This window comes from Eretmochelys imbricata, chromosome 27 (assembly GCF_965152235.1).
Source record: "Eretmochelys imbricata isolate rEreImb1 chromosome 27, rEreImb1.hap1, whole genome shotgun sequence".
In the NCBI taxonomy this organism is placed as follows: domain Eukaryota; kingdom Metazoa; phylum Chordata; order Testudines; family Cheloniidae; genus Eretmochelys; species Eretmochelys imbricata.
In genome coordinates, this window is record NC_135598.1 from 15,175,679 (window position 1) to 15,197,744 (window position 22,066).

General features: G+C 55.5%; 1 protein-coding gene across 7 annotated transcripts in view; it reads right to left on the reverse strand.

The window, feature by feature from the left end:
• The window catches only part of STAT3 (signal transducer and activator of transcription 3), a 33,897-nt gene extending 17,016 nt beyond the window's left edge, over positions 1–16,881 (reverse strand). For 3 of the 7 annotated variants that reach the window (XM_077806582.1, XM_077806581.1, XM_077806575.1), the window contains exons 1-2: positions 16,776–16,880; positions 218–364 (exon numbers count right to left, since the gene is read on the reverse strand). In XM_077806582.1, coding sequence (XP_077662708.1) covers positions 218–345 — 128 coding nt within the window. In that variant the 5' untranslated portion in view covers positions 346–364; positions 16,776–16,880. The other 4 variants (XM_077806577.1, XM_077806579.1, XM_077806578.1 and 1 more) reach the window with 4 other exon arrangements.
• Between the last annotated feature and the right edge of the window lie 5,185 nt (positions 16,882–22,066).

Below are 22,066 nucleotides of genomic sequence, written 5' to 3' on the forward strand. Positions count from 1 at the left end.
CAGCAGGCCAGAGTGCTGCCACGCCATTTGGCAACAGCAGCCCAAGCGCAGGAGGTTTGGACAGAGGAATTGCCAGGCCAGGTGCCCACCGAGTGCAGTTTCCCACCCCCAGCCGCTGCGGTTACGGGATACCCACCCCAGGTAAGTCCCTGCCCGACCCCCATGCGCTGGAGGCTGGCTCATGCCCCGAAGCAGGCGGGCAGACACGAGGACTTACCAGTCCTGGCTTTCGATCCAGGGGGCCAGGAACTGCCTGAGTTCCATGGGGAAGCTGTCGCTATACAGCTGATGCAGCTGCTCCAGATAGCGCGTGTCCAGCTGCTGCAGCTGGTTCCATTGTGCCATCTCGTCCGACTCTGGACACCTGGCAACACAGGGAGAACCGCGTCAGAGCCGCAGGGACGCCGAGCTGCAGGGGGCTGCCGTGGGCTTCAGGGCGCGTCTTTGTTCACCGGGGAACAATTCCTGCAGGGCGTCTGCCACAGCGTCAGACCCATACGCTGGAGTGACTAGTGATTCTCATCACAGGCCTGCGGGGAGGGTCCCGGTCAGATTTTAAACACCACCCCCCGTTTTGCCAGGCTCCTAGCCCCACTGGTGGGCCGCCTGAAAGGGTGGCATCTCCCATGCTTGATCTTCGCCCAAAGTTCGGTTTTATTTAAGGTTGATGGAAATCCCCTGGGCCATTTCTGAATTCAGCAGAAAGAACGGACCCGGTCTTCCCCATTTTCAGAGGCGTTCCTGGCTTTGTTATTGCCCCTCTGCCTACAGGAGACAAAAATAACTCCCCCTAAACACTGCAGAGCGGCCCGCCCTGAGCGCCTCCCCCGGACAAGTGGGACTTGCCAGAAGTGTTTCTATGAATCCTGTGCATGTGTGACGAAGTGGGACTGTTCTTAATGTTTCCTCTGAATAGTGTGGGGGTGCCTCAGTTTCCCCTATGCAATTCTTAAGTATCTAGGTGGTGGGATAAGAGTGTATGATCACTGCAGAGCCCTAGAGGGCAGGTGTGTGCAGGGGTCTGGACACAGAGAATGGCCGACACCCTGTTTCCTGGCCACTGATGGCCTGGGCCCTTTCCCCCTGCAAGGTGAGAGCTAAAGGGTTGGAGAACAAAGGAACCAGGTGACCTCCTGACCCGGGAAAGGGACAAAGCCCAGAGGAGGTGGGACTGGAGGGAGTTTCAGTTTGGGGCTGGCTGGGACACGGAGTGAAGGGCAGACGTGGTTGTCTGGCTCACTGCCCCCAAAATGGACCCAGCTGAGCGGTCCTGTTCTCTGCACCTACAAGCTCTGTTTTAGACCCTGTTCCTGTCGTCTAATAAACCTCTGTTTTACTGGCTGGCTGAGAGTCATGTCTGACTGCGGAGTTGGGGGGCAGGACCCTCTGGCTTCCCCAAGACCCCTACCTGAGCAGACTCGCTGGAGGAAGCGCACGGAGGGGCAGAGGATGCTGAATGCTCCGAGGTCAGACCCAGGAAGGTGGAAGCTGGGTGAGCTGTGTGTCCTGAAGACAGGCTGCTCCCAGAAAGGAGACTTCCCCAGAGTCCTGACTGGCTTCATAGGGAGCGTTCCAGAGCATCACCCAGGGACTCCGTGACAGCATGCCTCAATTTCCCCCTACACTTTGCATTGCTGTTGGTGGGGAGGGATGGGGGAAAGGATTACGTTTGCTCTCAGGGCAGACTAACAGCGAAGCAAGGGGGCTGCAGCCCAGTGTGGTCCGCCCTGAAGGTAGAGGGGCTCCCCTGGGGGTCTGGCACACTGATTGGTTCTGATCAAAAGCTGGGGTATAGCTCCGATCCTGTGGATCCAGGACACCAGGACTAGCTGCTATGGGCCAGATAACAGGCTGTTGGCTTCCCCAGGATCTCACGGAAAGGCTCCATGCAACACTCAGCAGGACAGGTTGAAGGACACACTAAAACAGAGGTAGGACCAAGTTCTCTGACTAGGGGATTTAGAGACGCCTCAGGAATAAAAGATAAATCCGACAACCTTAATCTCAGGCCTATCTTCTGACCCATCTGCCCTAGGGTCCATCTGCAACTGGAAAGAACCTTGGTCTAGAATGAGCTGCCAGAGTGAACAGATCTCCGGTCATTAGCATAATAGGGCAGCTAGACTTTGAAGGTTAAAATTCACCCTGGTGCAGTGTCAGCCCACGCTCCCCTCTCACCCTTTCCTGCACAGGCCCGTGCTGGCCCCCTGCACAGGAGTGAAATTCACCCTGCAACACAAGGACCTTGCACGCGCTGGTTTTCAGGAGCTCGATGCTACGGCACAAGCCCCAGGCTTCGCTCTGTGGTCCCTGGGGGCGGACATGCACCCGGCTAGCGTTCTGTCACAGAGCCTGGCTCCAGGCAGTGCTGTGGTTGCATCTGATGAAGTGAGCTGTAGCTCACGAAAGTTTATGCTCAAATAAATGGGTTAGCCACAAGTCCTCCTGTTCTTTTTGCGGATACAGACTAACATGGCTGCTCCTCTGAAACCTGTGGTTAGAAGGTTAATGAGGAAAATCAAACAAGAGGCTAGAGCATCCTGGTAGGCCACTTCTCCTGCCCCCCGCCCCCTTTCTGCTGCCAGGATACAACTGCACCTACTTGTCCACCCATCCACCAACAGCAGGGAAGTGCACTGAGAGAGGCGGCTCCCAGGCATTTGCTCAGGGTTAGTTTGATGCCACTGAGCGCAAGACCCCAGGACATTGATTTCCCATTGAGGCCCCTAAGACACACGACACATTCCATCCACAGGGGTCTTCGGGGCTCCGTTCGAGAGCTCCTGGCCTTTTGCCTGTCTTCTCGTTAGCACAGCAACTGGTTTTCTGGGCCGCTGGAGCGTTTTCACCCATGCATGCTGGGCTGGCCAGAGATCGACACCATTTCAGTTCAGCAACACAGAAAGCAAAAGTCAGATTCTCCCAGGCGAGCCATTTCCTACGTGCAATAACACTTCTGCCTTGGACCAGAGCCAAGCACCTTTTGAGAACGAGCTGGTTTCAAAACCAAAATCATTGAGTTGTAGCCCCAGCCACCGACACGGCCCGGGATCCTGAAGGCAGCCCCCTTCCACACAATTCACGCTCGCCCTTAGAGCTGGCAAGGTCCCTGACTATTTTGCATCTTCTACTCATCTGGAGGTGGGGGTGGACCGAAGATCTTCTCTTTGGTGAGCGGCTAGGCACGGCCGCGGTAGAGGTCTCTTTATTAAAGCATGAGCAAGCCACAGGAAGCAGCATACCCGCGACTAATGCTGCTGAAGAGCAGCCAGTTACCAGTGCGCCTTCTCCCTTCAACCCAACCAGTAGCAGCTTCCACACCGCTCAGGGCCCGCAGGGGCAATGTCACGTCCCGGCTGCCACCAGGCACAGGAGCCGCCCAGACGCCAACCCGGCGCAACGGGACTCCGGACAACAGAGAGAGTCACACTTGCTCCTCGGGGAGAGGACCAGGAGGCTGCAGGCAGACACGGGAGTTCACGACGGCCGCAGCTTTCAGTTAGGAGCCTGGATAGGACGTGCATTTGGCTGGCTAGAGGGGCCCTGCCACTGACTTCCATGGGCCTGCAACGCCTCTGGGGAAAACCTATCCCCGTTTTAGGTGCCTCACTTTCGGCTCCTGATTCAGCAGAGCCCGTAAGGACGCGCTTGCCCACCCTGGTTCAAGGCGGTGGCTCAGGCCCGGATGACGTGCTTGGTACACCCCCCCCGGTTCAAGGCAGTGGCTCGGGCCTGGACAACGTGCTTGACACCCCCCCCGGTTCAAGGCAGTGGCTCGGGCCTGGACAATGTGCTTGCTGAGCAGGATGGGACTGCTCGCCTTTCTGGGTGAGGTGTGTGCCTCAGGGACCCCTCGGGCTCCTGTTCAGCAAAGCTGCTCTTGGCTTCCTACCTGCAACTGGCGGTCAGGATGGCTCTGCTGCAGCAGCCCAAGACCCGCACGGATTTGCACCCCACACAACCCTCTATGTTCAGCACCAGAGGACAGTGCCCAGCGGCTCCGGCTTGGGAACTCCCAGGACACAGCCTTGGTCTATGCAAAGGAAGAGTGAACCCTGAGCCACAGGCCAAACCCACATCACTGGGAGATTAAAGAGACACGCTGAGGGGGCAGTGGGTGTGTGCTGTCCTCAGGAAGATCTCCCCCTCCCTCCCTTACAAACCCACCAGCGCCCCTCACGACATTACATGGCCCAGTGGCTTTTACAGGATGTATGTTAACACCGGGGGAACGACTCCTGGCGAGCCGAGCACCACCGTCTCCTCTTGCAACCGGAGGTGGGCACCAAGCACGAAGATGAGTAATCAAGAAACAAGCAGCCCACACAGCTCAGAGCACCAATAACCCTGCTCCGACTCAGAGCCAGTCTCTCACAAGTGCTGAAGTGTTTCAGGCTCTAACCCTCCCCCATGCCCCTACCTGCAAAGATTTAATCCCCCACCTGCCTCAGCGCTGGTGTTAGGAGTCCAGATCTTGCTAGTTTGGCTATTCAAGCCTCCAAGCGAAGGCTGACCATGGAGAGGCTGAGAAGACACAGATCGGCACACAACACAATATCCACGCGACTTGGACCCAACGAGGGAACTCTGCCCTGGGCAGAGGGGCAGCTCCAGGGCCACGTGCCAGGTTAGTGGGATTTCGGTGGTGCACAGGCCTGGTGCACAGGGTGAGCTTCATCCCAGTGGGACACACAAGTCACCCCAGAAGCAATTCTGAAAAGCCATGGACAGGCAGCCTAGCCTGTGCGCTGCACAGCGCCCCTCAGAGCCAAACCCTGAGGAGAGCTGCTGATATTTAAATGGCTACAGCCCCGATTCAGCAAAGTACTTAAGCACACAAGCTGCTTAAAGTATTTGCTGAATCGGGACCCAAGGCCCTAGAGTTTGATCCTGTCGACTTCACACAGCTTCAGCAGGAGTTGTGCCTGCCCGAGGCTGCAGGATCAGGGAGCTGTAGGAATCCTTGGTTCAGAAAGCAGAGATCTGCAGAGACCTTTGCACCAACTGGGACTTACACCGTGAACCTTCTCCCCCACCCCACCCTCTCTTGAGCACAGTCCACAAGACTTCCCAGCACTTCAAAAGGAGGAGTGAACCAATCAGGCAGAAGAGTCTGCAGTTTAGATTTGGAAGTGGAGCTCTCGTCCCATCACTATGCAAATCTCCCTACAGCGAAGCCAACCCCCAACTATCCCTGCCAGAAACATCCCCCTGCCAAGGCCCGGCTCTGTCCATGCAACACAGAACATTTTCGGTAGGCTCCCTACCTTCACCTGGAAGGGCTCTTAACCAGCCCAGAGCAGCCAGTTACGTGACTTCAGCAGAATGCCGATACACACCCGGCCACAAACCAGACTCTACCTTGATTCTCGTCTTTGGTTTCCCTCCAGAACCAGCGCAGGGAATGAGCCACCCGACTTACAGTAAGTGCAGGAGGTGGAGACTGCCAGGAACCACAACAGAAACGAGGAAGAAATAACTCTTGGGTTTATTCCATGTGTGTCAATGGGAATCAAACAAAAACTAGCAGGGGAAACCGTGGCTTGTTCACTGGGCAATCTGCAACTCTGTGAAGGCGTGAGCAAATTCAGTCACCACTAAAAGGTCAGCTGAGCGCAACCAGCTACCGATAAAGTTCAGCTGAGCAAACCTCGTCACGGGTAATTTTGCTTTTAAACCAACATTTCAGCCTGTGAAATATCAGGGTGAGATGCTGTGTCAGTTCAGTATCTCAGCCAGAAATGGCGGGAGATGGACAGCAGCAGATGGGCTGTCATTGCAGTAACTAGAGTTCGGTCCCCCTGAGACAGGCCAGGGCAGAGTGAGAAGCTAGGAGTGGTCATGGGTCACAGCGGGACCTTTTCATTTTGCTTTGTCTGTCTGTCCCGAGAGCAATGCAGGGGTCACAGCCTGGAGAAACAGGGAGAAAACCACAGCCTGGAGAAACCATTCCCTCTCTTGCTGGGCTTGCATGGTTATAACCCTACTGACTTCCACAGGGGTAGCTCCCACTCTGTGCCAGAGGGCAGCCGGGACCTACAGCTTCGGTGATGGTAAATAACAGTGGGGAAAGCCCAGGACAGGTAACCCCACATGAAAGCAATCCAAGCGAATATTACAGGACAAGCTGGCAGTTGGGAGAGCCTGATTTTGTGGAGTTGGGGGTGTGAGAGGTCACAGGAAGTACCTCAGATCCCATCACATGCCTCCAGTCGCTCCCTGCACTCGCCACCTTCTGAAAGTCATTGGAGTTAGAGATGGGGAAACCCCCCCAGCCACTCCCAGCAGTTCAGGGTGGATTTCTGCAAGCCCTGAAGCTGAGTCTAGGCTTAGACGCCTGCAGGCAAAGGAGCAGCTCAGCAGGATGAGGAAGCACAAATCACACATCAGACCAGAGTGAGAACAGCTGCTTCTCTGCTTCTGTTTTAGCAGCAGCCAAAGACCTGAATCTGAAGAAAGAGAAACTTACCAAAGCTGCAGTTTCATAGTAATCAAGCTGTTTTCCCTCCTCCGCCTGCCAGGGCGCCAGACCCTCGTGTGGATTAGCAAAACTGCTGCAAACTTGTAACGTTCAGCACCTCGGAGCCTAACATGGGTCAAACTAGATACTCAAAGGGAGGCATCCAGAACATGAAACTACTTGGAGAAAGTTTAGCCCTAGGTGACCTGCCCACAACCAAGCCCTGAGGCCTGATCCCTAAACAAGTAAAACAAACCAGCGGAACATTGTGCATTGTAATAAAACCAAAACTGAGCTCTTATGCCAAAACCAGGAGTCTATCAAGCACACCACAGCAGCGCCGTTCCATGTCTCCTACGCTCCTCTGCGGCGCCGAAAGGCTGCAGCCAAGCTGGGGAACGGCGTAACCGGGTTTGGCAGCGATCGCTCTCCGCGCTTGTCTGTCCGCATAGGGCAGGTGCCCACGTCGCCAGTTTCACAAAGCCCCGAGATAGTCTCCTATCAGCCCTAAAAGGCTTCCAAACTAAACCGACTCCAACCGTGATGGAGCAGCTGCTTTTTGCAGCTCACCGCAGATGAAATTAGCAAAAGCATGAAGCTTAGAAAGCCAATTTGACCCCCAGCCCTCTGAGTGCTTCCCAATGGGGAGCTCAAGTGATAGCTGGGGAGAGACACCTGGAGAGAGGGAAGGTTCACCCCAACCTCACAGAGGGTAATGACTTAAAGCCAAAACCTGCTACCGTCTGGCTCCCCCCAGCCCCAGCCAGCCAAACCCAGGATGCTGGCCGTATCTCCAATCTGAAGAGGCCAGCGGTGCTCGGAGGGACTGATCCGGTGCTTGCTGGAGTCAATGGACAGGCTCCTCTTAGCATCGGTGGCTTTGCACCGACCCTTGGACTGTGCCCCAAGTCTGCCATGCTTCACCAGACAGGCTGCTGCTCCTCCAAAGCCTCAGCCCAGACCGTAACCTCTCCCGCTCGTGCTGGGTGCTCCAGGTGCTCAGGGACCTCCTGGATTTACAGCTGCACCCACCAGTGTCCCCTTGTAGCTGCTGCGAGCTCAGAGGTGTTTGCATGGGCTCCCCTCCCATTCACACTCCTGCAGAACATCCCTGGGATGCTCACTGCCCTTGGATGGGGTGGGAAACAACACTGGAGAAATACAGAGCAGCCTGCCTGGTCCACAGACTACAGCCTGCCCACATGGAGATTTCAGCCACTTGGATTCTCCGAAAGAAAAGGAGGACTTGTGGCACCTTAGAGACTAACCAATGCATCCGATGAAGTGAGCTGTAGCTCACGAAAGCTCATGCTCAAATAAATTGGTTAGTCTCTAAGGGGCCACAAGTACGCCTGTTCTTTTTGCGAATACAGACTAACACGCCTGCTACTCTGAAACTTGGATTCTCTGAAGTGTCTTTACCACATTACAGAACAACCCTCCTCTCTCCGCCTCCCAGGCATGCGTGGGGGGAATCCCGAGTACTCCTCACTCCCTCTAGCCATTGCACAGCGGGGGAGAAATAGCAGGTCCTCGGAGATCTCGACCAAGGCATAGGTCGCTATGCGACTCGGCACAGAATTGGGGGCTGTCTAGATACGGCCACACGGGTCAGGCCAAAAATGTATTACGTAATCAGGTGACTCCAGTCACGGTCCTCAGAGCCCCCCTTCTCCACAAGGCCTTCTAGTCAGCCTTTTCATGGAGAGCAAAGCACCGTGCTTACAGGACCTGTCCCCTCCAACAGTCGGACTGCCCTCTTACTCCTAATGCCAGGAGAGCCGGACGCCTGCTTCCTGGAAGAGCTGCCCCTGGGGCAGTGCGATCACGCACCCTGAACACCTTCCAGGAGACCGCAGAGCGTGGCAGGAGCCTCGCCACAGGGGGTGTTTCCCTACTAAGCACAGGAAACACAAACCCAGCCTCCAGCACAGCTGAACTTGTGCCCCACTCCGTCTTTCATAAACATCATTTGAAACTACTCAGATGACGCCTGGAGCGTGGCTGTTCGCACGGCTAGACAGGTGTCGGCAGCCCGAAACCAAGATCCCCGGGCTGCAGCGCGGCAGGGACGTTCTGACCACGTCAGCCACGGCTCGCTTCCGGGAACAGTTCCTGTACTGGGTGCCAAACCAGTCTGGGCTTCTGTTTGGCTGCGAAATGCTTCCGAGTTCCCACGGCAAGCCCCAGGCAGGCCCAGCTGCAGAGAACACTGCTTCCAGGAGCAGGCCCCGCACACGCACTCTCTAAATCAACCCCCGGACACAGGACCCGCAGGCCGACTGGAGCCAGGAACAGTTGGCCACGTAAATCACCCCAGAGAGCTACGGGCTGAGCTTGCCTCAGCCTCTCCCTCAGCTCCAAGCCGGGGGGGCAAGTGGGGACTCATTGCACCCTGTCCAGTATTCACCGTGCCCCTCCCCAAACCCCCGCCTGTCTGTCTGTCCCATCTACTGCTTACGTCTTGTCTCTTGTCAACCTGCTGGGGCAGAAGCTGCTAGTTCCTAGGTGGGCAGAACAGCCAGCGCAGCGGGGCCCCTCGCGGCCAGAGCCTCTGGGGCTGCCACCATCCAAACGGTCACTCACAAAAGCATCTCAAGGTGAATTTGCAGAGTTAAAATACTCTGCCCACGCTGCACGGGGCTCAGCTCCTCCGCCACGCACTGATCCCACCCAGGGGGAAGGGAAGGAAAGGGTTCAGGATGCGCTAGGCTGACTGGCCCACCACCAAGCTAGCAACAGACAGGAAAGCACGACGGAAGGGCTGGAAGCTTTCACCTGGGGCAGCTTTGCCATCTCCTCTTTCCTGCCGCTCTGCCCAGAGGCAGGGTACAGAATTGAATGCAAGGGGCTCCTGTCCTGGGGGGGAAGTTAGCCACCGGCGTGGCTGCATCCGTGCCAATGGCTAGCAAAGTGTCCTGGAGTACTATGCCAGCAGGGACGACCAATCATCTGGTCTGAACCTCCCACATTACACAGGCCACAGCCCAGCCCTGAATTAACGCATTGGAACTAGAGCAGCCCTCGTTAGAAAAATGTCCTCTCTCAATTTAAAAATTGCCAGGGATGGAGAATCCAGCCCAGCCCTCAGTAACTTGTTCCAAGGGTTAATTCCCCTCCCTGTTAAAAACCATGACTCATCCCCAGTCCAACTTGTCCAGCTTCCACTTCCGGCCGGGGGGGTTGTTACACATCTTTATCTGCTAGATGGACGAGCCTCATCAAAACTCTGCCCCCATCCAGGTCCTAACAGACCGATCCACTCAGGCTTTCACCTTCTTTTTGCTGGGCTAAACGTCTTGAACTGGCCGGGTCTATCACGAAAAGCATGTTCTCCCAGCCTGTATCGTTCTCCCAGCTCCTCTCTATAATTTATTAACATCCTTCTTGAACTGCTAACACCAGAACAGGACACCGGATTCCCGGCAGTAGTCAGATCACTGCCAAATTCAAAGGCAATACAGGTCATCCGCCCCCACCCTGTTTATGCACCCAAGGATCATATTGGCCCTTCTGGCAGTGGGGTTGCACTGGGAGCTCTTGTTCAGCTCATTACCCAGCATGAGCCCCAAGTCTTCTGAGCCCCTGCTTCCCAGGGCACAGTCCCCCATCCTGCAGGCCTGGCTGATGCTCTTTGTTCCTAGATGTGTCATTTACCAGTAACCATATTAAATGTATATTGTTGGCTTGCACCAAGCGATCCAGACGGCTCTGTATCTATGACTGTCCCCTTCAGTATTTACCACTCCCCCAATCTTTGGGTCATCTGCAAACTTGATCAGTGATTTCATGTATTCTTCCAGGTCATGGATACAAATGTTAACTAGCGTAGGGCCAAGAACTGATCCCTGCAGGCCCCTACTAGAAACACTCCCACTCAATGATTTCCTGTTTACAGTTCCATTGAGACCTACCAGTCAGTCAGTTTAACCCATTTAGCATGTGTTATGTGGATTTTATTGTTCTAGTTTTTAAAATCAAGATGTTGTGCAGTACGTCTTACCGAAGTCTGGGCTACCAATGCTATTCCCTTCATCATCCAACCTTGTAATCGCATCAAAAATATCTGTATCAAGTTAGTCAGACAGGGTCTATTTTCCATAAACCCACGTTGATTGGTATTAATTACATTACCCTCCCTTAATTCTATATTAATCCAGTCCTGTCTCAGCCATTCCCATTACTTTGCCTGAGATCAACATCAGGCTGACAGGTCTGTAATTACCTGGGTTGGCCTATTTACCCTTTCCAGATACTGTCACATGAACTTTCTTCCAGTCCTCTGGGACTTCCCCAGTGCCTGAAGTGTTATTGAAAAAAAAAAAAAAAAATCAACATTAATGGTCGATGGAGCTCCTCGGCCAGCTCTTTTAAGACCCTTGGGTGCAAATTATCTGGACCTGCCAATTTAAAAACAGCTAACTTCAGCAGCTGATGCTGAACACACTTCTGAGCTACTATTGGAATTGAAAGCGTTTCATCATACGACGACTAGATCATATCTAGGTGTTTCCTCCCCAAATACCAAACAAATATTTCCTAAACACTTCTCCCTGTGCTGCATCATCACTGACAATTGTAGGTGCTGCTCCAGTGCAAGCAGTGACTGGCACCAGTGTGGCCACCTACAGTAGGGGTTTGTGTTGGTGACTAAAGCCCCAAGAGAAAGGAGGAAGAGCTACTCCGTCTCCCACCAGCCTTCTGGTCACTTGCATTCTTAAAGCTTTCATCTGACTAACCTTGAAGCTTTAATGGGTCCCTCACCCACCTAACCCAGATTTGCTACTGCTCTGTCTTCCCAGCCTAGGTTTAAAGATCTGAGGGATGAACCTTTCCGATTCTGCCTGGCTTAGGTCTCTCTGTGGTTAGCCTTTCCTTTCATCTCTGGAGCAGAGCCAGCATGTAACCATGCTGAATACACAGTCTGACATCACACAGGCACGCAGTGAAACAAACAGAGACCGCACGAAGGTACAAAACGGAGATGCGAGAACATTCACCTCGGGTTTCCTTGGTTACGCTATAGCAGCACTGCAGGTGTGCGGGGGGGCGGGGGGGGAACAACAGGTAACTCGGATCACTGCTAGCAAGGGACAGGCCTGCACGGCAAAATTTCCTCCTCAAGAGGCAAAAGAAATATACACTGGAACATTACTTCAGCCTGAATGGAGGACTGGCTTCCTCCCAAACAGCTTGCAGACGCCGTTATTTTCCTAGCATGCTTCATTTGGGACCCAACTTCCTGAGCCATTACTGCACCATGCCAGCAATTATGGGAGGCCATTTTAAGTTGATGCATTAAATGAGCCATGTCACAGCACACACACTTCTAAGCACAATTCTCTCCTGCACCCTAGCAGCTGAATAGAGCCACAAGGATCATTAAACTCCACTGTATCTTGCTGTGGTGGAGGGCGGGGGTGCGTCATGAAGGGTTAAAGAATAGCTTCCATCAGTCCTTGCACTTTGAACGCTTGATCTCCTGCCTTGGCAACGTCACTCTGTAGTGAGCCAGACATGCTGTTTAACTGACAGACGCCACCAATCGCTCTCCTGCAAACAACCTGTGCTCTGGGGACTGAGTTCTGAAATGCAGCTGAGGAACCATGCAGTGCAATCTGTGATCCAGATCTCCTTGGGATCGGGGGGAGGGTTGTAATGAACCCAAAATGCAGCAGCGAATGCTGAAGTCAGCATGCCGAGTGGGGAGCTGCTTGGCAAGCTGCAGGGGACAGCCAGACCCCTCCAAAGAGCCCCTGTTTTCTCAGAATACTCCGGGGCTATTCTCACGCCTCCACCATGCCAAGCCAGGAGAATGATGCCCTGCAGCTTGCTGGGTAAGGCAGGCTGGAAAACAGGAATTCTCCTTCATGAAAAATGCTGAGGTTCCACCACGTTTCCATTCCACACTGGAATAAAACCGAGAGCAAGAGAAAGGCGCGCACACCAAAAGACCCAAAAGCTTGGTGCTTCTGGCACTCACCTGGGATGCGGGAGACCCAACTTGGAGTCCCTGCTCCAAGTCAGGCAGAGAAGGGATACCTGGATCTCCCACGTGCCTTAATCACCAGGCTAGGAGAGGGTGGGTCTCTGTCTCCCTCCCTCCCATCCTGGACCCGAGAAATCTCCTCAACAAACTTTTCATCAAAATGTTTTGGTGTTGATAAATTGGTATTTTCCAACGAAGAAACAGCGAGGGAAACAGTTCCCAACCCACTCTCAGCAGAGGTCCTGTCTGTGGGAGAGTGATTCCTGCCACCCACTAGCACCCACCGAAGCTTTCAAATGAACTTCTCTTCCTTGTCCGTTTGTGAGGCTGCAGGTTTGTGAGGCTGCAGCAGTAGATGAACAGAACTTCCCCAGCTCACACGAAGTTCTACCTGGCTGTCTGTAGCATGACAAAACATATGGACTTCTTCTCCTGTAAAAGAGAAAGTATGTTGCCCCAGGCAAATGGGCAAATAGGGTTTGCACGGCTGGTTTAATGAGCGAACATGACTCTCCAGGTTCAGGTGCCAAGAAAAGCAACCCTGGACATGGAGAAAGTCAAGTAATTAATGCAGAGATTTAGGAAAGGGTGAAGGATGGTGCGGCTGTTCGGTGCTAGCCAGGAACCCGGGGAATAGTTCATGTGCTACCACAGAGTCCCTGAGTAACCTTGGGAAAGTCACTTAGTCTCTCTGCCCCTCATTGCCTCATCTGTAAAATGGGGAGAATACACCCACCGGTGGATTGAGAGGCGCTCGGATGCTGCGGTCGTTGGGGCCAGGTAAGGACTTAAGAGGTTCCCTGAGACCGTGCTGAAAATCATCCACCATCATGAACCCCAGACCTTGCGTTTCACCCAAGGTGCCAGTTTTCTTACTAAAGACAAAGGTCTGGTCCAGCTGAGACCTGAACCAGCACAAAACGCACTCTCACTGTGATTCTTTAAGAGCAGTTGCAACAAGCAAAGGAGAATAAAATGCAACCCAGAGTTCACATCTGTTGGAAACATGAATCAGCTTGCTAAGCCCTGGGTTGACCAAATACAGAACCAAAATTTCTGGTTTTCAGTCTTGATTACCAGTAATCTCAGTAAGCCAGCAGTTTTGACCGGTGTTAATGCAACACCTTTAAAGAAAGGTTCCACAAGCTCAGCTAGAAATCCTTATTCTTACGCATTGTGAATTTCACAACGCCCAAGAGCAGTCTGTGGGGCGCTCCAGGCCAGAACCCAATAAAAAACTAGATTTTTGAATGTCCACAGTTTGGCTTCAGTTCATAGATTCCCCAGTTCATCTACTCCAAAAAGGCAGTTGACAGCCAAAGCTTCCTGAAATGTCATTTTAAAATGCACTGAACTCTAGGAGCGCATTCACTGAATGAACAAGGCCATCTCTACACTGTTACTGTGTTTGCAGGGCAGTTGCAGAACTTTGATAATCAAGGCTCTGAGTAAGATGTACAGCAAACACGGTCACCCCAGGGCTAACTGCAGAGGCTGGCTAGAGGGAGGAGTGCTCAGGGTCAGAGTCTGGATGTTTTACAGATTGGCTGGTATTGACCAGACTGTTCTTTCCTTGCAATAAACCAACTGGGATTTGTGGGAGGGACCATGGGCAGCTACGGCTGCCAGGTGTCCTGTTTTCGACTGGACCACCACTAGAAGTCCAGTTGGTGGGGCTGGCAGGCTCCCTACCTGGCTCCCCAGAAGCAGCGACGTGTCCCTCAGCTCCCAGGCAGAGGCGCACCCAGAGGAATTTACGCACCAGTTCCGCAGCTCCCATTGGCCGGGAACCGCAGCTAATGGGAGATGCAGGGGCGGTGCCTGCGGGCAGGGGCAATGCACAGAACTGCCTGGCCACATCTCCGCCTAGGAGTCAAGGGACATGTCGCCACTTCTGGGAGCCCCCAGGGTAAGCACTGCCAGGAGCCCACACTCCCTCCCACACCCCAATCCCCTGCCCCAGCCCAGAGCCCCCTCCTGCACCCCACACCCTCTCCTGAGCCCCTTCCCACACCCAAACTCCCTCTCAGAGCTGGCACCCTGCACCCCCCCACACCACAACCCTCTGCCCCAGCCTACAGCCCCCTCCCACCCCGAACCCCTCATTTCTGGCCCCACCCCAGAGCCTGTACCCCCTCCCACACCCCAACCCCCATCTCAGCCCAGAGCCCCCTCCTGCACCCCAAATCCCTCATCCTTGGCCCCACCCCAGAGCTCAAAGCCCAACCCCCGACCCAGCCCAGAGCCTCCTCCCACATCCTGAACCCCTCATTTCTGGCCCAACCCCGGTGAGGCCTCAGAGCAGGGGTGTTTGGTTTTGTGCGATTAGAAAGTTAGCAACCCTATGGGCGGTGGGTATCGAAGGCCAGGGAAGGTTAAGCCTCCCCTAACCCCGGCCGTGGCCCCACCCCTCGCTCCCCCCCTCCCCCAAAGCTGGCGGGGAACTAAGCTCCAGCTTGCAGCCTGGAGCTCAGGGCTTGGGCTGGCGGATAGATGCTGGAGCGGCTTGGGCCAGTGCTTGGGCCAGCCAGTGGCCTGGGGCAGCTTTGGCCAGCCTAGCAGCAGGCTGGCCAAGGCTCCTCCAGCCATGGGCTTGGGCGGAACTAGGGGCTAACCTCCCTGAAGGTGGGGCTCACCCACCACCCATGGGACACAACTCCCTGTTGTAAAAGCGCCAGGTGGTGACATTCACATACACTCTTAGTAATGCTGATTCCATGCCTTTCGGGTACAATGCTCTTACCTATTTCTCTAAGGTGCCAAGCTCATTTCTGGGTGCCAGAGAAATGGCCCCGTTCCCCCTCAGTGGCTACAGACCTAGCACCCCAAGGCAGAGAGAAAGTGGACAATGACTAACAACAAAAGTTAAATTGCAGAGTCTTCTCCTGGCCGAGAGTATGAGACTCACCCAGCATCAATACCGGCCTCAAAAGGAGATTCCAATAATCCAAGCCACTGGATATTAGGTCTTTTTTAACATGCTTCAACTTTATGTATCCCTGCTGCTAGGCAGCAAGAGGCGCAGGGAGCTTACAAACGCTGGCAACGGAGTTTCTCAAACAAAAGACACCTTTTTCTACGGACAGTGCAAACAGACGCCCCCCTCCTGCCACTGGCTGGGGCCTTGTGCCCAATTCGCTCAGGAAGTCAAATTCCAGCGAGTAACCTCAGAGTGTGGTAACAGGACGAGTCAGTGGCCCTTGGGGGAACAGCAAAGCAAAGGTGCTTAGCAGCTGAGGCAAGCTTCTCAGTCCAACCCCTAGGTTGATACTGAGTGACAGCAGCACCTGTCGAGTCAGGCTCCCCCTCGCACAGCTGGTCTACCTCTGGGGCAAGAGGCTCCCCCAAGGGAGCCCTGAGCATTCACTGCGGCCCAGAGCCACCTGCATTAACCCAGGCATGCGGCTGCAGCAGGGCCTGGGGAGAGCCAGCACCCAGGCCAGGCTGATGCAAGACAAGATGGATGTACAAGCAGGGCCGGGTTCCGGCTGCCACGGGCATCGCCACTTTCAGTTTCCTGACCCTTGTTCGTTTAAATCTTGCTCTCAGAACAGCCACCAGCCACTGCCTGGCTCAAAAGAGACAGGCGCCAGGGCAGCCAGCACCCATGGGAGCAGCTAGCAGCCCCCCTGGTCTGACCCCAGCACCCATGGGAGCAGCTAGCAGCCCCCCTGGTCTGACCCCAGCACCCATGGGAGCAGCTAGCAGCCCCCCTGGTCTGACCCCAGCACCCATGGGAGCAGCTAGCAGCCCCCCTGGTCTGACCCCAGCACCCATGGGAGCAGCTAGCAGCCCCCCTGGTCTGACCCCAGCACCCATGGGAGCAGCCAGCCCTGAGCTACTCCTAGCAGCCTGGCCCCAGCACCCATGGGTGCAGCTACCAGCCCCCCTGGTCTGACCCCAGCACTCATGGGAGCAGCTACCAGCCCCGCTGGTCTGATCCCAGCACCCTTGGGAGCAGCCAGCCAGCCCTGAGCTACTCCTAGCAGCCTGGCCCCAGCACCCATGGGTGCAGCTAGCAGCCCCCCGGTCTGACCCCAGCACCCATGGGTGCAGCCAGCCCTGAGCTACTCCTAGCAGCCTGGCCCCAGCACCCATGGGTGCAGCTACCAGCCCCCCGGTCTGACCCCAGCACCCATGGGTGCAGCTGCTTCCCCCCTAACCCTGCGCCTCCCAGCGGTCTGACCCAAGCACCCGAGGGGGGCGCCCATACGCACTCTTATGCCCGGAGCACCCATGGGAGCAGCACCCCGGGGACCCCCCGGGCCCCGCCCCGCCCCTTTGCACCCGTCCCCGCGGGGACCCCCGCCAGGCTCCCCAGCTCACCTGCGGGGACGGGGCTCCCAGGCTGGGGGCGGCGTCGGCGGCTCCGGCTGCCTGGGGCGCTCGGCCTCCTGCTCCCTCCGTGGCGGACCAGAAACCTGTGGCCCCTCCGCCCCGCCCCTCCACGGGACACGTCAAGGCGCCGCTGGCCAATGGCGCTCCGCCTTTGCTCATTATTCACGAGGGGACTTGACCTCCTGGCCAATCAGCGCCTCACAGCCGCGAGACTCATTAATTATTCATAAGTTGCCGGGCGGGTGCCCTCGGTGGCTGTTCCGGCATGAATCTTCCCCTCCCGCCGCATGGCCGGGCCAGGGGAGAGGGGAGCCCGGAGGCTCCGGGGGGGGAGCGGCAAGTGCCGGGAATGTCCATGCGGGAAACTCAGCTGAGTTCCGGGCAGGTCCTGACATCAGCGCGGCGGGGCTGCCGCTGTCCCCGCCCCTTAAAGGGCCAGGGGCACATGGGGGGGGCTGAGCCTGGGGGGGCACATGAGGGAGGGAGTACATGGGGGGGGCTGAACCGAGGGGCGGGGGCACATGGGGGACGTGGGGGGCTGAGCCTGGGGGGAGGGGCAAAGTGGGGGTGGGGGGCACATGAGGGAGGGAGTACATGGGGGGGGCTGAACCTAGGGGCGGGGGGACATGTGGGGCTGAGCCTGGGAAGAGGGGCAAAGTGGGGGTAGGGGGCACATGGTGGTGGGGGCCCATGGGGACTGGACTGGATGGGGGCATACATGGGGAGGGTGAGACTGGGGGGCAGGGACACGGGGATGGGGGTCATGGTTGGCTGAGCAGGGACTTGGTTTCTTTCCCCGGCGAGGCCTCCTCCCTGGTGGGATTGGAGCCTGCGTCTCCTGGGAATCCGTGAGCATTACCCCCAACTCCCCCTTCCCCCTCACTATCCCCACTGTGAAATCGGGGCAGCCCTGGGACGGGCAGCAAACATCCAGAGCGGAGAAGCAGCTGCCTCTGGGGCTGGGTGCGTAGAGTTGCCAACAGTCCCTTATTCCCGCATCTCAGTCCAACAAGACCGGGAGTTGCTGAGTGCTGCGAAAAGCAGCAAGAAACACCCCTTGGTGAAGGGAGGTGAGTGCTGCTTAAGGTTATTATTAAAAATAATGACGATGATAATACCGGAGGAGGGGTGGGGCTGATCACATCTGAGCTCCATACCAGAGCCCCGCGTCTCCTGCATCAGAGCCGGCTCTCAGGCTGCTGTATGTTTTTGGTGCCTCCAGGGGATTGCCTTCCTGCCCCGCTGCACCAGCCTGGTCAGGGACACACACAGGACGTCCCTGCCCCTTGCACCGGAGCGTGGGGGACCCCCAGGCAGGACTGTTCAGTACGAGGCCAGAGACATCTCTCTGGTTGTCCTCTAGGAACCATGCAGGGTGCGAGGAAGCCGGGCCCTCACCAGTGTCCCTCCCACTTCAGAAAAGCCAGAGATGTTAAGTCCAGAAGGGACCATTATGTCCTAACCTGACCTCCTGCACAGCTTAGGCCGGGTAACCTACCCCACTGCCCCCTGCATCCAGCCCATATCCGGGGATTGAGCTAGAGTGTGTGTTTGAGGAACTCCAATCTTGATCACTAGGGAGCAATTTCTGATGAGGATGTGGTCAGCTTCCCTTGTGGCACATCCTCTGTTTGAAACCCAGGTCCAGCGACGGTTGTTCAAGTGCCTACGGAAGGAGCCCATAACAGACAAGCTCTTAGCGGCATCACAATGTCAAACTCTGGATGGTGGTGTCGTTTGGGGAACTCAAACCAAAGGAACCAATCAAGATTTCATACTCAGTTCGATCGGAGCTCTGAGAGCTGGCAGCGTGTCATGTGGCGGAACAGACTGGATTTTTGCTGCTCGCTGGTGGTGCGGTGTGTCCTTTTTTGCAGATGATACATCTTCTGTTGGCGTATAGGCATCAGCAGCAGATAAGTGTCCACAACAATGTTGGACAGAGAATTTCAGTTCCAATCTCCCAAGGGCTCCAAGATGCTGCCCACCCTACGAGGTAGAACAGCTTGTGGCAGAAGACCAAGGTCCAGAACCTTGGAGCTGGGCCCCCAGACCCGCTTGGGCAAATGGGTTCAAGTACTCTGGAGAACACTGATGAGTTCACCTCCATAGGCTGCAAGCAGAGTTCAAACAGTCACAGTGAACTGTACGTTCTTCCATGAACAGGTTTCGCTATCTCCTGCACAAAGTGTATGTCTCGCCAATCATAGAGCTGGAAGGGACCTCGAGAGGTCATCTCGTCCAGTCCCCTGCATTCATGGCAGGATTAAGTATTATCTAGACCATCCCTGACAGGTGTTTATCCAACCTGCTCTTAAAAATTCCCAATGATGGGGATTCCACAACCTCCCTAGGGATGCAAAACCATCTTTGCACTGAGCCAGAGTTTGTGATCTATCCCTCCTGTGTTATGCCTGCAATGCTGATCCCGTCAGAAACCAGGGCCCTCTCACCGGCTGACTCGTCTGCGCCAAATCCTCAGCATAAAGTGGTTTGACTTTGTGCGAAATATCTCAATCTCACAGCGATCGGGCCTTCCTGCCATCGCTCGTCGTACCCGTACCAGACCTTCTGCTTCTTCTGGGCTCTGGCCAGATTCTCCCTGGCCAGGACCATGAGTTCAGCTAGTCTCTCTCGGAAGATCAGGACATACTCCACCACTGACTCTCCATCGGGAGTGGCCTGATGAGAGATGAATGGGAGGGGAAGGCCACTCCCAATGGAGAGTCAGTGGTGGCCCTCACCCTCCTTCCATATAACAGTTCGAAAGGCGAAAATCCGGTAGGCTCCTGGGGCACCTCCCTGTACGCGAACAGCAGGTGAGGTAAGTACTTGTCCCAATCCTGCAGGTGCTGGTTCATAAAGGTTTTCAGCATCATCTTTAGCGTCCCATTGAACCTCTCCACCAGCCCATTGGACTGGGGGTGATAAGCTGAGGCCCAGTTGTGCCGGACCCCACATTTCTCCCACAAGCACCGGAGCAGGGCCGACATGAAGTTGGAGCCTTGGTCTGTTAAGACTTCCTTGGGGAACCCCACTCGGCTGAAAATGGTCAGGAGCAAATCTGCCACGGTGTCTGCTTCAATGGAAGCTAAGGGCACTGCCTCGGGGTAGCAGGTGGCAAAATCTACCACCACCAGAGTGTATTTCTTCCCTGACCGAGTCGCCTTGCTCAGAGGTCCCACTATGTCCATGGCCACCTTCTGGAAAGGCTCCTCTATGATGGGCAAAGATCTCAAAGCCGCTTTCCCCTTATCCCGGGCCTTCCCCACCCTCTGACAGGGGTCGCAGGATTGGCAATACTGCCAGACCGTGGTAAAGACCCCGGGCCAGTAAAAGTTCTGTAGCAACCTCTGCCGGGTGCGCCGGATTCCCTGGTGCCCTGCCTGGGGGATGTCATGGGCCAGGTACAGGAGCTTGCGGCGATACTTCTGGGGTACCACCAGCTGCCTCCTGATCCCACAGGACTCTACTTCCCTTGTGGGAGCCCATTCTCGGTACAGGAACCCCTTCTCCCACAGGAACCTCTCCTGGCAGCCTCTCCTCATGGTCCGTCCCACACTGAGGTCGGCCAGGTCCCTGAGCTTCCGCAAGGAGGGATCTTTCCTCAACTCGGCCTGGAACTCAGCGGCTGGGGAAGGGATGGGGCCCGGTTCCCTCTATTGGCCGGGTCTGAGGCCACAGCCTCTCTGAGCCGTGCCCCTCGGCGCTCCCTCCCCACCAGGGTAGGGTCCTGCGCCTCCGGTGTGGTACCCTCCCCGAGGTCAGGGCGCAGTGCCCCTCGCTGGCTCTGGCTACGGGTCACAACCAGGGCAGTCTGGGGGTTGCTTGGCCAGTCCTCTAGGTCTCCCCGCATCAAAACCTCAGTGGGCAAATGGTGGTGTACCCCCACATCTTTGGGGCCCTCCTTGGCCCCCCATTTCAGGTGTAAGCTGGCCACAGGCACCTTGAATGGGGTCCCGCCCACCCCCGTCAGGGTCAGGTAGGTGTTGGGCACCACCCGATCTGAGGCCACCACCTCGGGCCGGGCCAGCGTCACCTCCGCGCCCGTATCCCAGTATCCATTGACCTTAGAATCATAGAATATTAGGGTTGGAAGGGACCTCAGAGGTCATCTAGTCCAACCCCCTGCTCAAAGCAGGACCAATCCCCAATTAAATCATCCCAGCCAGGGCTTTGTCAAGCCTGACCTTAAAAACTTCTAAGGAAGGAGATTCTACCACCTCCCTAGGTAACACATTCCAGTGTTTCACCACCCTCCTAGTGAAAAAGTTTTTCCTAATATCCAACCTAAACCTCCCCCACTGCAACTTGAGACCATTACTCCTTGTCCTGTCCTCTTCTACCACTGAGAATAGTCTAGAACCATCCTCTCTGGAACCACCTCTCAGGTAGTTGAAAGCAGCTATCAAATCCCCCCTCATTCTTCTCTTCTGCAGACTAAACAATCCCAGTTCCCTCAGCCTCTCCTCATAAGTCATGTGTTCCAGACCCCTAATCATTTTTGTTGCCCTTCGCTGGACTCTCTCCAATTTATCTACATCCTTCTTGTAGTGTGGGGCCCAAAACTGGACACAGTACTCCAGATGAGGCCTCACCAATGTCGAATAGAGGGGGACGATCATGTCCCTTGGTCTGCTCGCTATGCCCCTACTTATACATCCCAAAATGCCATTGACCTTCTTGGCAACAAGGGCACACTGCTGACTCATATCCAGCTTCTCGTCCACTGTCACCCCTAGGTCCTTTTCCGCAGAACTGCTGCCTAGCCATTCGGTCCCTAGTCTGTAGCTGTGCATTGGGTTCTTCCGTCCTAAGTGCAGGACCCTGCACTTATCCTTATTGAACCTCATCAGATTTCTTTTGGCCCAATCCTCCAATTTGTCTAGGTCCCTCTGTATCCTATCCCTGCCCTGCAGCGTATCTACCACTCCTCCCAGTTTAGTATCATCCGAAAATTTGCTGAGAGTGCAATCCACACCATCCTCCAGATCATTTATGAAGATATTGAACAAAACCAGCCCCAAGACCGACCCCTGGGGCACTCCACTTGACACCGGCTGCCAACTAGACATGGCGCCATTGATCACTACCCGTTGAGCCCGACAATCTAGCCAACTTTCTACCCACCTTATAGTGCATTCATCCAGCCCATACTTCTTTAACTTGCTGACAAGAATACTGTGGGAGACCGTGTCAAAAGCTTTGCTAAAGTCAAGAAACAATACATCCACTGCTTTCCCTTCATCCACAGAACTAGTAATCTCATCATAGAAGGC